This window comes from Gnatocerus cornutus, chromosome 1, assembly GCF_029298725.1.
Source record: "Gnatocerus cornutus isolate USDA-ARS CGAHR chromosome 1, icGnaCorn1.1, whole genome shotgun sequence".
Lineage (NCBI taxonomy): Eukaryota > Metazoa > Arthropoda > Insecta > Coleoptera > Tenebrionidae > Gnatocerus > Gnatocerus cornutus.
This window is the reverse complement of record NC_142233.1, coordinates 29,554,099-29,568,797: the sequence shown is the minus strand read 5'-3', so window position 1 is coordinate 29,568,797 and position 14,699 is coordinate 29,554,099. Positions and strand designations below refer to the sequence as shown.

General features: G+C 36.6%; 4 protein-coding genes across 5 annotated transcripts; 3 read left to right on the top strand and 1 right to left on the bottom strand.

The window, feature by feature from the left end:
* The first annotated feature begins 2,540 nt into the window (after positions 1-2,540).
* Positions 2,541-5,994, top strand: LOC148181442 (beta-mannosidase-like). The gene is made up of 11 exons (XM_088048610.1): positions 2,541-2,961; positions 3,014-3,163; positions 3,208-3,356; positions 3,402-3,601; positions 3,647-3,899; positions 3,944-4,088; positions 4,134-4,419; positions 4,468-4,766; positions 4,811-5,233; positions 5,277-5,497; positions 5,549-5,994. Exons 1-11 carry the CDS (start codon positions 2,853-2,855, stop codon positions 5,990-5,992), a joined length of 2,679 nt encoding a protein of 892 aa, XP_087904736.1. The 5' UTR covers positions 2,541-2,852; the 3' UTR covers positions 5,993-5,994.
* Positions 5,995-6,579: 585 nt separating this feature from the next.
* LOC148181441 (beta-mannosidase-like) lies at positions 6,580-9,906 on the top strand. Its single transcript, XM_088037373.1, has 11 exons — positions 6,580-6,780; positions 6,830-7,128; positions 7,180-7,391; positions 7,437-7,686; positions 7,743-7,887; positions 7,934-8,222; positions 8,290-8,588; positions 8,636-8,913; positions 8,963-9,322; positions 9,372-9,572; positions 9,631-9,906. Exons 1-11 carry the CDS (start codon positions 6,675-6,677, stop codon positions 9,874-9,876), a joined length of 2,685 nt encoding a protein of 894 aa, XP_087893499.1. The 5' UTR covers positions 6,580-6,674; the 3' UTR covers positions 9,877-9,906.
* Positions 9,907-10,320: 414 nt separating this feature from the next.
* LOC148181440 (beta-mannosidase-like) lies at positions 10,321-13,587 on the top strand. Its single transcript, XM_088038327.1, has 11 exons — positions 10,321-10,458; positions 10,508-10,806; positions 10,858-11,069; positions 11,115-11,364; positions 11,421-11,565; positions 11,612-11,900; positions 11,977-12,275; positions 12,323-12,600; positions 12,655-13,014; positions 13,063-13,263; positions 13,310-13,587. The coding sequence occupies exons 1-11, from the start codon at positions 10,350-10,352 to the stop codon at positions 13,562-13,564; spliced, it is 2,697 nt and encodes an 898-aa protein (XP_087894453.1). The 5' UTR covers positions 10,321-10,349; the 3' UTR covers positions 13,565-13,587.
* Positions 13,579-14,652, bottom strand: LOC148181439 (BAG family molecular chaperone regulator 2). Of its 2 annotated transcripts, none has more exons than XM_088038287.1 (3): positions 14,470-14,652; positions 14,155-14,424; positions 13,579-14,104 (listed from the first exon to the last, which is right to left on the bottom strand). In XM_088038287.1, exons 2-3 carry the CDS (start codon positions 14,390-14,392, stop codon positions 13,758-13,760), a joined length of 585 nt encoding a protein of 194 aa, XP_087894413.1. In that variant the 5' UTR covers positions 14,393-14,424; positions 14,470-14,652; the 3' UTR covers positions 13,579-13,757. The 2 variants fall into 2 exon arrangements, with proteins under 2 accessions (XP_087894413.1, XP_087894405.1); XM_088038279.1 differs by having other exon boundaries at positions 14,155-14,379; positions 14,470-14,650.
* Between the last annotated feature and the right edge of the window lie 47 nt (positions 14,653-14,699).

The following is a 14,699-nucleotide window of genomic DNA, read 5'->3' as shown; positions in this document are numbered from 1 at the left end:
AAAACGCCAGAAACGCGCAATTTTCAGCTAACTTAGTTTAATCAGCTTCACTTAGGCTAGTTCAACCGTATTACAGTCTTTCAAGAAACTTAACTGCCTTTTTAACATAAATTTGACTTAAACTCAAAACGTATTAAATAAAATCTACAAAATCTTATTTTGGTAAACCGCTGGTATAAGCACAAACACATTGTTGAGTGAAAATGAGCTTTATGTTTATTTAAATCCTGTAATTGATTCATTTATTCCAAAATGCAGACCACAAACAAAATTTCCGATTAATTATTAAACGTAAATAATGATATTGTTTTTTTTATACAATTATACCAAAATAAGCTTATTTAACAAACTCTAGCCTTCCTTGCTGTGAAGGAACTTCACAAAATTATAAGGACAAATAGTACTTTCCAGACAGTTCACTGAGTTGGAAGGAACTTAATTTTCGTCGATGCCTACAACTATTCCGCAGTCTTAACTACCACAGTCAATGTTTTATATTAAGATTCATTATTAACCTGGCAAAGAGATAAAGGAAATTTTGTCTTTAAAATTCGTGTGTACTTTATAAATAAAATCGGATTTGTCTCGTTTGATTTAATTCATTCAATATTTCGGAGAAAGTTATTTCTAGCACTGAAATTGGACATGCGTGCGTTTTAGTCAGTTTCAATTGGACATGCGTGCGTTTTAGTCAGTTTCTCGTTTCTTTTTTTTAACTTGTTTTACATTTTTACCTTAACGAGTTTAATAGTAGAAATGAACAAGAAAGACTCTGAGGTCTTTTTTATGGCTCTGATCTTTCAGATTCATTGAGCTTTCGAACAGATTTCATTCGTTTTTCGGGGTTTTTAAAGAAGACAAGATTCTCTAAATGCTATTTTGATTGCCCTTCTTTTTATAGAGGTCATGAAGTATTTTAAGACACATTAAAATTTTATAACATTCTAGGTTAAATTCTGTATGTATTTCCGTTGATTTTAAGAACAGAATATTGAAATTTTGGGGCATTACTGCCTTTGCTACGATTATTAACTCTGCCAAATTTCCAAATTTTAGAAGCAAATACAGAGTTTTTAGAAATTTTTGCTATACGACAAGCAAAAAATTTCCAATATTTTAGATTAAATTTGTTGATATCGAATTAATTACATTTTAAACTTTACGTCCACCTTAGTTATACAAATATCTTCTTTGTTTAGAATTGAAAAGTGCGACAGGTACATAAAACAGTGACACAAGCCAATAGTTTTAGATAAAATGAATATGAAAAATTTCATCTTAGAATATCGTCAAATCAACACAATCGAAGAGAGAAGACTAAGAAGAAGAAACATCACAACTTTTATTATTGTCCTATTTCAGCGTGGGCAGAACTCACCAGTACATTTATGATGTTGAAATAAATGTGAGGCAAGGGATATTCCCGGATTTGGGTAATTATATCGTTCCAAGCTGCTAATGGTTTCAAAACCTTTTTCGAAGAACCTTTAAGTTTCAATGACTGTGAGGATCAAAAAACTGTATGTTATGAATTATGTTTAAGGCAGAGGACGACATCCTAAATGTATTATTATATTATATGCATATTTAATAAATTGTATTAATATTAATTGCCAAACATATTTGGTACCCTTAAAAACAGTCTTAAATTTCTTAAAATCAGGGCAGTCTTCGAAAGTATTACTTTTTAATAAACTGTCTTAAATACGGCAAAATCTTTAAATTTTAACCGTTTCCAAAGGTGAATTTGTTTGGCCGGAATTGAATTCACTTTTGGAAAAATAAGATAAATTCTTTTTTTTAAAGTGGCACCTTTGTAAAAAAGTGTAGATTCCATAAAATTTTACTTTTAAAATAAGGTAGCTTTAAAAACAGGGTAAAAACCTTAAGAAACTGTTGTGCTCAGAAGGGGCCTTACTAATAGTTAAATTACTCGCCAACTTAATTGCAATTTAGAGGCGTCACTGCTTTTGTCACGGGGATAATTCTGCCAAATCACAAAATTTTAGAAGTTTTTTAACTTTCTTAGATCTTTTTATTTTTTGATAATTTTTTTGGTTTATTTCTTTTAAAATTCAGGCAACAACGCTGAAAACTTCAGGTTTTATGAATCTTCAAGAACTTTGCAGGCGTGTCTGTACTTCTTTTAGATAGACAATTTACCAATTTTACTTAAAATCATGACACGACCATTTAGCACCTTTAATTGTCATTCCACAGTTCACAGATCCTCAATTTTTGAAAATAGAATGTCGAAATGAGGTTCGGATTAAAAAGGTTTTAATAAATGTATTAAAAATTCAAAATTTAACGAGCCTTTTAAAACAGACTAAAAAGTAATGCTAACAAGGCAATAAACTAAAATTGTAATTAATATTGGAATTTATCGAGATATATAGAAACCTCTTAACTTAGAATCACCCATTTATGGTATTAAATGGAGAAAATTAAGCAGTCACTAACCCAAAAATAAAGAATAAAGATTTATTAACAATATACATGTTATTATGCAACAATTTTGACGTAGTCGAGAATACGTATTGTTGGCAATTTATTGCTAGTGGCGCTCAGTGTTGCTGATTTATTCATGAATGTACATATTTACAAGAATTAATAACGACCGTTTGATTTACACAGAATACGCATTTTTTGTGTCTAAATATCCATTTTCAAAAGAAAATTCGTAATTCTTATCTTCAGTTGTCTGCTTAGCTGTTGGAAGAATTTTGAAGATTCATTGCTCTAACCTCTTCATATCAAACTATTTATTTTTAGCCCAAACCATTATCTCAACGCAAAACAAGATTGTTTTCAAGTGTAATCAACTAAACCTCTATCAGCTGTCGTGAAATATGTCTTGGTGGTGTTGCTTCTTCCTTTTAGTGATCAAAATCCTAACAATTAATTCCTTAAAAAGTCAAAACTTAGGTGGAGACTGGACTGTGAGCGATGAAGCAGGAAGTGCGTGATTATCACTATATTTGTTTAAATTCTCCCTCACAAACAATTTCAGAGTATTATAGCTTGCCCGTCACAATACCAGGTGGCATTTACACCGATTTGATGAACAACAACATTATCGGTGATGTTTTGTACGGGAACAATGACACCGAAACCAGGTGGGTGGCTCAGACAAACTGGACGTACAAACGGAATTTCTTAGGTGGGTTCCACTGCTTTATTTATTTGTATTAACTTCACTTTTAGTCGAAGAAAATTTATTCAATTGTACCACCATAAATGTGGTTTTCGAAGGGCTGGACACATTTTCCACAATCTTAATCAATGATGTGGAGGTTGGTAAAAGTGAGAACATGTTCCTTCGTTACATTTTCGCACTCAAAAATGTCTTAAAGGTAGCAACACTCTCAGAATTCACAGATTTAACGTGAAGTTTACAGCCTGGAAACAACACAATCGAAGTGAGATTCCTGTCTCCGATTAAAATGGCTGCGGGTTTAACATTGAAAGAAAATTACACGATTCCTCCGGAGTGTCCGGCGAGTGTCTACAATGGAGAGTGTCATGCGAATCAAATAAGAAAAATGCAAGCGTCTTTTGCGTGGGATTGGGGGCCGGCGTTCCCATCAATGGGCATTTGGTACGTCCTTTATTTCTAAGCGAATTCTTCAATCACATCTTCAAGGAAACCAGTCACTTTGGAGGGATTCAACTCTGCTGTAATTCGGGACCTTTTAATCGACATAAGCGACGGTTCTAACGACTCCTGGATAATTTCATTATCTTCATATTTGAGTACCACCAAAAGGGCCAACATCTCCGGAACTCTTACTTATAAAATTGAGACTGACGTCTCAACTCTCCACCAAATCGTTCCGATCCAGGAAATCCCAGATGAAGACGAGATCAAAGTCGATTTTACTTTCACAATTCCTAAAGTAATAATCCCGCTCTTCAGAACGCAACACTTTTAAATTACTAGATTACAGTAAGAAGGTGGTGGCCCAATGGATACGGCGAAGCTAAACTCTACGACCTCTCCGCGACTCTCGAAATCGGCCCAGAGTCATCAACCAAGACCCTGAAAATTGGATTCAGAAAAATCGAACTCGTGCAAGAGACCATTGGTTAGATCCTTCCATTAAATTGACAGTTTTCACGCTCATTTGCAGGAACTGGTCTGAGCTTCTACTTCAAAGTCAACGACGTCCCAATTTTTGCAAAAGGAGCTAATGAAATCCCTCTGGATATTCTCCCAGAGAGAGGTCAGGATCCTGAAGTCATCTCCAGAATCTTAGAGAGTGCCGCTGCGGCTAATATGAACATGTTAAGAGTGTGGGGAGGTGGAGTGTACGAATCTGATTATTTCTACCAAAAAACGGATGAACTGGGGATCTTGATATGGCAAGATTTTATGTTTGCCTGTGCAATGTATCCAACATATCCAGAGTTTTTGGAGTAATTATTTCTTAGTTGCAAGACGTTTTTATGTTGGGTTGTTTTTAGGAACGTGAGGGCGGAAGTTCGATATCAGTACCGGCGCTTGAACACTCATCCTAGTATTGCTCTTTGGGCGGGCAATAATGAAAATGAAATCGCGCTAATGACCAACTGGTACGGAACTTTACTAAATTTATCTTTGTACAAGACTGACTACATCAAATTGTATATCGACACAATTCGGGCAGAGCTTCTAAATTTAACAGACAACGTGGTATTCTTGTCGTCTAGTCCTACCAATGGTAAAGAGTCGGAGAGTGAAGATTACCTTTCCACGAACCCAGGAAATCCCCTGTTTGGCGATGGTAACACTAAAATTAGCGAAAACTCAACTAAAACAATTTTTTAGTGCATTTCTACAACTACATCTTTGATAGTTTAGACGCCAAAACGTATCCAATTCCGCGATTTGCATCCGAGTTCGGTTACCAATCTCTTCCTGAAGTTGATACCTGGCTCACTGTCACTGATAACGCTTCAAATCTAACTCCAACGTCAGATTTCATGTCGCATCGACAACACCATCCGCTTGGTTTCATCGAAATGAACCTCCTAATCGGTTACCAACTCAATCTCAACACTTCAAAGACTGATTCCTACCAGACTTTCATTTTTTACTCACAAATAATCCAGGCAATGTCTATTAAGTTCGAAACGGAGTACTACCGCAGTTTGATGAACAGGGTGGATGACCAAGGACGTGGTAACACGATGGGTGCGCTTTTCTGGCAACTTAATGATGTTTGGGTTGCACCAACATGGTCAGGAATTGGTAGTAATAATCTTTGAGATACCATTTTCATTGCCGTATTTAGATTACAGGGGGAAATGGAAGATGATGCAATACCATGCTAGAGAGTTTTTTGCCCCGACTATTATAACAGGGTATTTAGATATTTCGAGGCAGCTAAGACTGTATGCAGTGTCGGAAGTTGTGTCTTTGTTAGACTCTTCTTTGGACGTTTCAGCCGTGGTGGAGGTCTACAACTGGTCGTCTTTAGCTCCGGTTACTTCTAGTCAATATAATGTTACTTTAGTAAGATTTTTGATAATTCTACAACTGAAATTGTGATCACAAACATTTCAGGAATTTGGAAAATCCGTGGCAGTTACAATAATCGACACAGATGTCTACCTGCAAAGTTTAAACTGCGGTTCGCTTTCCGAATCAAGAAGTAACTGCTTCTTCTATGTTTCACTAGTTGCCGGAAATGCAGTCATAGCACCTCACAATTTTATCCTACCAACAGCTTTGAAGAACTCGAATCTACAGAGAACAAATGTGGAAATCTCCTTAATTACCCAACTCGATGACTCTGGGAAAAAGTTTGAGATAACCGTGGAAGTTGATGGAATCAGTTTGTTTCTTTGGTTGGATTCTCATCAAATTTGGGGAAGATTTAGCGAAAACGGTTTTCTACAAGTCACGCCGAGCAAAAATGTGACTTTTGAGGCGGAAAAACCAACATCTGTAGCGGAATTGGAGAAAATTATTACTATTGTGCATTTGAACAATAAAGAGTATCAGTAAAATCCTAAAATTTTAATTGAGTCTGTAAGATTATGGTTCGCGACTTGAGTGTGTACTTATTTAACTACTAAGATGGCCCCTTGAAAACGAAGCAAATTCTTTAAAAATTTTAACTTTTTTAAAGGTACCTTGAAAACCGGACTAAAATCATTAAAAATGTGTTGTGTTCTGAGGGGGCCTACTAGTACGAAATTCAAAACGGTAAAATCTTTGAAAACAAGGTAAAATTCCTAATTTTAAATGTTTTTAAAAGGGACATTTGTTTGTACGAAACCGTATTCACGTTTGATAAAACAGGATATATTTCTTAAAATTTTGACTTTTTTAAAAAAGGGTACGTTTGGAAAAACCGGTCAAATTCTTTAAAAAATGTTAATTTTTACCTTAAAAACGGGAGTCTTTTCACGATTTTTCTGCTTTTCTGTTAACCCTTGAAAATCGGGGTGTTTTCCTTAAAAAGTAGCTGTGTTCTCTTAGTAGTAGTTATTATCTAGTAGTAGTAGTCTCTTAGTAGTATCTTAGTAGTTATTTAAAAATCTGAAGTGATCACTTTATAACAAACACGACTATCAGTCTGCAAACTTCGATATAAAAGACCGGTCGTACTTACAATTTATCAATAAACAAGCTTATAAATTGCTTTCATAAAAAAATAGTTTTAGTTAGCAACAGTTTTGTTACCATGAAGTACCTTTTAGGGGTCGTCTTTTTGGTTTTCACGCAAACTGTTAGTGCCGTGTCCAAACAAAATCTTAATGGACGTTGGTTACTTAAGGATGAAGCTAACAGTAGGTATTAACAATCATAGCAGCTTTAGTTTTACGATTTTTCCTATAGACTACACAGATCTTAACGCTGAAGTGCCTGGTGGCATCTACACCGATTTGATGTCTAACCAAATTCTCGACGATATTTACAAAGGCTTCAACGACATTGAGTACAAATGGGTCGCCAGAAGTAATTGGACCTACTATTCAACTTTTCAAGTCGATGAAGCAACTCCTGCTAATAACACCATAAACTTAGTTCTCGATGGTGTTGATACCATTGCTACCATTGTAATCAATAACGAAGAAGTGGGAACGACTGAAAATATGTTTGTTCGATACATTTTTGATATCACTGACAAAGTCCAAGTGAGATCTTATAAAACAAAACGATCGTTTGTTTACATTTGTCAATTTTAGTTAAGTGGTGCTGATAACAGTATCGAGGTGAGATTTTTATCTCCGATTGTGGCAGCGGACCAACTGGCTGCAAAGCAAGAAGCTGATTATATCGTTCCTCCTCAATGTGTTCCTGACTCTTATAAAGGAGAGTGTCATGTGAACTATCTTAGGAAAATTCCAGCCTCGTTTTCGTGGGATTGGGGGCCCGCTTTTCCATCAGTTGGAATATGGTATTCGTAACGATTTTCAGTACCATTCTTGAAATCGTTTTCTAGGAAAGATATTTATTTGGAAAATTACCACGCAGGTGTTATCAGAGACTTAGTAATTGAAGTTTTGGAAGAAGGCGACAACTGGGTTTTGACGATTGATACTTATCTCTCGGCTCCTTTAGATGTTGCAGGACATTTAACATTTTTAGTAGAGACGGAAATAGGGACAATCACAGTGGAAGATGATGTTACCTTCCCTCAGGCTAATGAATTTGGGGAAGTCAAAAACACAAATAATATCACAGTTCCTAAAGTAACACTAATAGTAATACATTTTTTGAAAAAGTGTCCATTTAAGGGGATTTCTAGGACTCGGTGCAAATTTGGTGGCCGAATGGGTACGGTAAACAACCCCTGTATTCAGTGACGGTAGAACTTGACAATTCATACGAAATTAGCTCAAAGAAACTGACTATCGGCTACAGAAAAATTGAGACATTTGAAGATGCGCTTGGTAAACTTATTGGCTGACTGTTCAAATTTAACGTTTTCAATTGTAGATTTTGGAGCTACGTTCTACTTTAAAGTTAACGACATTGCTATCTTCGCGATGGGAGCTAATGTTATACCGTTCGACATTCTTCCTGAAAAGAGTTACGATGAACAAACTCTTATCCGTTTCTTGTCCGATTTGGCAGCTTTCACTGATGTAAACATGTTGAGAGTTTGGGGCGGAGGTGTTTACGAATCCGATTTGTTTTATCAACTGGCTGATCAGTACGGGCTTCTAATTTGGCAAGATTTTGTTTTTGCATCGTCGATGTATCCTGCTAATGACGAGTTTTTGAGGTAATCGTACTTTATTCTGACAAAAAATATGTTAAATAATAGTACTTATACAATATCATATTTTTAGCAACGTGCAAAAAGAAGTTAACCATCAAGTGAAGCGAATCCAAAGTCACGCCAGTTTGGCTCTCTGGGGCGGCAACAACGAGAACGAAGGAAATTTAGCGTCAGGCTATTTTGGCACTGATGATAACTTCGATACATACAAATCAGACTACGTTAAACTCTACATTGATACTGTAATGACGGAGATGCGTCGCATAACAAAAAACGCAAATTTCGTATACTCTAGTCCTACGGATGGTAATGAAACTTTAAACGATGGATACGTCGCCAAAGATCCTGGTAGCACTTACTTCGGAGACTGTACGACTTTTACTCTCGTAGAATTGCTACTGGAATGTTGGTTTTAGCACACTACTATATCACTGGTGGAGACACTTTTGATGCTCACGTGTATCCAATACCCAGGTTTGCTTCAGAGTATGGTTTTCAATCTCTGCCCAGTGTCACTTCCTGGCTTACAGTTACAGACAACGTAACAAATTTAGATATTAACAGCGACTTTATGAAGCACAGGCAACATCATCCTGCAGGTAACGATCCTCTGAAAGATCTTATAGAGAACCAATTGAACCTCCCTAACGAAGACAACGAATTTTACATCGAAGCGTTTATTTATTACAATCAGGTATTTACGACAACTGTTATAAATAGTAAATAGCGGCTAAATATCGTAGATAATTCAAGCCATGTCTGTCAAGACTGAAACTGAGCATTACCGTTTATACATGAGCCGATTTGATGAAAACGGACAAGGTCACACCATGGGGGCTCTTTATTGGCAGCTCAACGATGTCTGGGTTGCCCCCAGTTGGTCTTCTGTCGATTATACAGGGAGATGGAAAATGTTGCATTACTTTCTACCAATTTTCTTCTCACAGGAATTAGTCTCAACTGAGGTCACGGGTGACAACGAGGTAACAATTTTTCATATATTGAATAAAGAAAACGGAGTTGGAGAAAAATGGATTAATGTGACTGTATATCGTTGGGATTCTCTAACACCGGTTAATGTGACTCAGTACACCGGAGAGTTTGTAAGTTCGTCCTTTGCAAATTTCGCTGTAAATTTAAGAGATTTTGAAGGAACCACTAACTGTTACGGAAGTTGCCGTGCTTAACGTTGACCAACATCTTTCTGATGCTGGTTGCGGTTCAGTGGATGAAGCAAAGAACAATTGTTTTGTACATTTAGTGGCCGGGCGTGGTAGTATAATACTGACGCCTTCAAATTATTTCTATCCATCGAAGTTGAAGGATGCCAATATTCAACAGGCAAATTTAGAGGTAAATTAATTAATTTGTTATTTACGGTAAATGGAACAACAAGATTGACATGTTTTAGATTATCGCTGTAGACAACTTTGACGCCCAGGGTCTAAGATTTCTCATCGCTCTAAGAGCCGACGCCCCATGTCTTTTCGTCTGGTTAGATTCGGGTAAAATTCCAGGACATTTCGATAAAAACGGTTTCAACCAACATACCCTCGTGAGCACGGTCATATTCATCGCAGACGAGCCTACAACTGTAGCGAATTTAAAAGCAGGCTTAACAGTAACCCATCTGAAAGACCCCAAATATTTCAAATAATTGAACTAAATAAATGATTTAACATCATCAGGCGTTTTCTTTTTTGACTCTTTACAATGCTTGCTCCAAAACACCAAACAAAAATGTTTGAATCACTCAACAAACCAAATAATATTTGTTCATGTTGGGTTGAAAAAAATGGCATAGAGGAGTATGATGTACATTATTTTCACTTTGATTTTCCCGAGTATTTTCCACTATATACACGGTTGGGAAATACAGTGTACAAAAAAAAGGCTCATTTAAATTAGTAAGAACCAAAATATGTATTAGTTGTGGATTTAGATACAATGACTAAAAACAAGAGTATGAACTTGTTCAAAAAGTAAAGTGGACACTTAACAATAAATATCACAACTATCAATCAAATAATTCCGATATCAAAAGCCGGTCATACTTACATTTTGTCAACAAACAAGCTTATAAATTGCTTTAATAAAAAATTAGTTTTAGTTAGCAACAGTTTAGTTACCATGATGAAGTATCTTTTAAGGGTCGTTTTTTTAGTTTTCGCGCAAACTGTTAGTGCCGTGTCCAAACAAAGTCTTAATGGACGTTGGTTGCTTAAGGATGAAGCTAACAGTACGTATTAACAATCATAGCAGCTTTAATTTCACGAATTTTCCTACAGACTACACAGATCTTAACGTTGAAGTTCCCGGTGGCATCTACACCGACTTGATGTCTAACCAAATTCTCGACGATATTTACAAAGGCTTCAACGACATTGAGTACAAATGGGTCGCCAGAAGTAATTGGACCTACTATTCAACTTTTCAAGTCGATGAAGGAACTCCTGCTAATAACACCATAAACTTAGTTCTCGATGGTGTTGATACCATTGCTATCATTGTAATCAATAACGAAAAAGTGGGAACGACTGAAAATATGTTTGTTCGATACATTTTTGATATCACTGACAAAGTCCAAGTGAGATCTTATAAAACAAAACGATCGTTTGTTCAAGTTTGTCAATTTTAGTTAGGTGGTGCTGATAACAGTATCGAGGTGAGATTTTTATCTCCGATTGTGGCCGCGGACCAACTGGCTGCAAAGCAAGAAGCTGATTATGTTGTGCCACCTCAATGTATTCCAGACTCTTATAAAGGAGAGTGTCATGTGAACTATCTTAGGAAAATTCCAGCCTCGTTTTCGTGGGATTGGGGGCCCGCTTTTCCATCAGTTGGGATATGGTACTCGTAACGATTTTCAGTACCATTCTTGAAATCGTTTTCTAGGAAAGATATTTATTTGGAAAATTACCATGCAGGTGTTATCAGAGACGTGGTAATTGAAGTTTTGGAAGACGGCGACAACTGGATTTTAACGATTGATACTTATCTTTCGGCTCCTTTAGATGTTGCAGGACATTTAACATTTTTAGTAGAGACAGAAATCGGTACAATCACTGTGGAAGATGATGTTACCTTCCCTAAGCCTAATGAATTTGGAGAAGTAAAAAACACAACTAATATAACAGTTCCAAAAGTAACACTAACAGTAATAAGTTTTCTCAAAAAGTGTCTAATTAAGGCGATTTCTAGGACTCGGTGCAAACTTGGTGGCCGAATGGGTACGGTAAACAACCACTGTATTTAGTGACGGTAGAACTTGGCAATTCATACGAAATTAGCTCAAAAGAAGTGACTATCGGTTACAGAAAAATTGAAATATGTGAAGATGCGCTTGGTAGATTTATCAGCTAATAGTTCAAATTTAACGTTTTTAATTGTAGATTCTGGAGCCACGTTCTACTTTAAAGTTAACAACGTTTCCATCTTCGCAATGGGAGCTAATGTTATACCGTTCGACATTCTTCCTGAAAAAAGTTACAATGAACAAACTCTCACCCGTTTTTTGTCCGATTTGGCGGCTTTCACTGATGTAAATATGTTGAGAGTTTGGGGCGGAGGTGTTTACGAATCCGATTTGTTTTATCAACTGGCTGATCAGTACGGGCTTCTAATTTGGCAAGATTTTGTTTTTGCATCGTCGATGTATCCTGCTAATGACGAGTTTTTGAGGTAATCGTACTTTATTCTGTTTTACAAGACAAAAAAAGTCGAATAATTGTATTTATATAATACCATTATCTTTTAGGAATGTGCAAAAAGAGGTCAACCACCAAGTGAAGCGAATTCAAAGCCACGCCAGTTTAGCTCTTTGGAGTGGTAACAACGAAAACGAAAGCAATTTACAATCAGGCTATTTCGGCACTGACGATAATTTCGATCTTTACAAAGCAGATTACATTAAACTCTACATCGACACTGTAATGACTGAGATGCGTCGTGTTACAAAAAACGCAAATTTCGTATACTCTAGTCCTACGAATGGCATTGGAACATTGAACGATGGATACATTGCGGAAAATCCTCGCAGCACTTACTATGGAGACGGTATAACTTTTATTCTTGAGGAACTGTTGTTAAAATTTTGCCTTTAGTACACCATTATGCCACTTCTGGAGACACTTTTGATGGCAATACATATCCCATTCCTAGATTTGCTTCCGAGTACGGTTTCCAAGCTCTACCTAGTATCACTTCTTGGCTTACAGTCACAGACAATATAACAGACTTGGATATTAACAGCGACTTTATGAAACATAGGCAACATCATCCTAAAGGTAACGACCCTCTGAAGAACTTGATAGACAATCAAATGGAGCTCCCTAGTGAAGATAACGAATTCTACATTGAAGCGTTTATTTATTATAATCAGGTATTTGCAGCAACAACAGTGTTATTAAATAGGGATAACCGGTAAACACCGTAGATAATTCAAGCTATGTCTATCAAGATCGAAACTGAGCATTACCGTTTATACATGGGTCGATTCGACGAAAAAGGACAAGGTTACACAATGGGGGCTCTTTATTGGCAACTCAACGATGTTTGGGTTGCCCCCAGTTGGTCCTCTGTCGATTATACAGGGAGATGGAAAATGTTGCATTACTTTCTACCGATTTTCTTCTCACAAGAGTTAGTTTCAACTGAGGTCACGGGTGACAATGAGGTGACAATTTTTCATATTCTGAATAAAGAAAATGGAGTTGGAGAGATATGGATTAATGTGACTGTATATCGTTGGGATTCTCTAACACCTGTTAATGTGACCCAGTACACTGGAGAGTTTGTAAGTTCGCCGTACTTAGTTTAGATGTTAATTTAAGACATTTTTAAGGAACCATTAAGTGTTACGGAAGTTGCTGTGCTTAAGGTTGACCAATATCTTTCTGATGCTGGTTGCGGCTCACTAGATGAAGCAAAGAACAATTGTTTTGTACATTTGGCGGCTGGACGTGGTAGTATAACGCTGACGCCTTCAAATTATTTCTACCCATCGAAGTTGAAGGAAGCCAACATTCAACAGGCAAATTTAGAGGTAAACTAAATAGTTTGTTATTTACGTTTAATGGAATTTGTTTTAGATCATCGCTATCGACAACTTTGACGCCCAAGGGCTAAGATTTCTCATTGCTCTAAGAGCCGACGCCCCATGTCTTTTCGTCTGGTTAGATTCGGGTGAAATTACAGGATATTTCGATCAAAACGGTTTCAACCAACATACTCTCGTGAGCACGGTCATATTCATCGCAGACGAGCCCACAACAGTAGCGAATTTAAAGGCAGCCTTAACAGTAACCCATCTGAAAAACCTCAAATATTTCCAAAAGTTAATCTAAATAAATATACGCTGTGGATTTAATTCATTAATTTATTACGTTTAACGTCTTTTGACCCATCACAGTGGTTGTACCAACACTGAATTACGTCATTTTGAATATTGAAGCTTTGAATATAAATCAAATTTGAATTTCCGTATTTCCAGCAACAACGATAAAAGCGTGGCCAAAACCAGTAAATTTATTAATTTGACTAAAGAGAAGTAACATTTAGTTTATCAAAGTAGTGTAACAGACCTTGCAGGCGCTTTTTAACGCGTTTTTGATCATCAACTGTACATCCTAGGAGCGCCGATTCAAATTTTTTATCGGTAACGCCATGAACCAAGTTAGAGGAGCATGCGTTCATGTAGGAAACACATTTAGCTTTTGCATTTTCTGGATCTGATTTCACACACATTACTAGACCGTCTATTAAATGATTCACTTGGTGTAAAGCTTCTTCTTGCATCTGGTCACGTTGAGTTAAGATTTTCACTTCTACAGTAAGGCAACGGTTCATGATTCTTTCAGCATAGCGACAGACATCATCTCTATCATCTACAAAATGGTTTTTTTTTACAGCTGTTTTAACAAATTACGAGACTTACTGTCTGTAAGCTCTACAATTAAGTCTGTGTTTCTCACTGAGTCCAAAGACGACAAGAGGTGGTCTCTGTCTTCCTCCAATTGGGCTGCCTCTCTTCGTAACTTTTCAACATGACTCTCTAATACGTCTAACAGTTCTACAATTCGTTCTTTTGGTGTTTTTGATTCTATAGCATTGTTCTCGTCGATTCTAGGTAAGGGAGAGTGGCCTAAAGCTATTAAGTCACCTGAAAATTCCATGTGTTAGTCAAACACAAAAATTTTGACATAACCTAAAAAAACACTTATGTTGATGTTTATGTATTATTTCTGCTCACCTGCTGAGGTACTCGGTGATGGATCTATATCCATCCTGCCCCAGTTGTCGTTGCTGGTTGACGCCAGTTTTTTTAATTGTTTTGGTTGAAAAATTTAAATCAACTTGGAGCAGAAAAATCGTTAGTGACAAACCATAATCTAGAAAACCCTAGAAAATCACACCCCACTATTGAAAACTCTCATTGGTTCGAAATATCACTCAAGGGCCCTTGGTACGAACTTCAAAAAA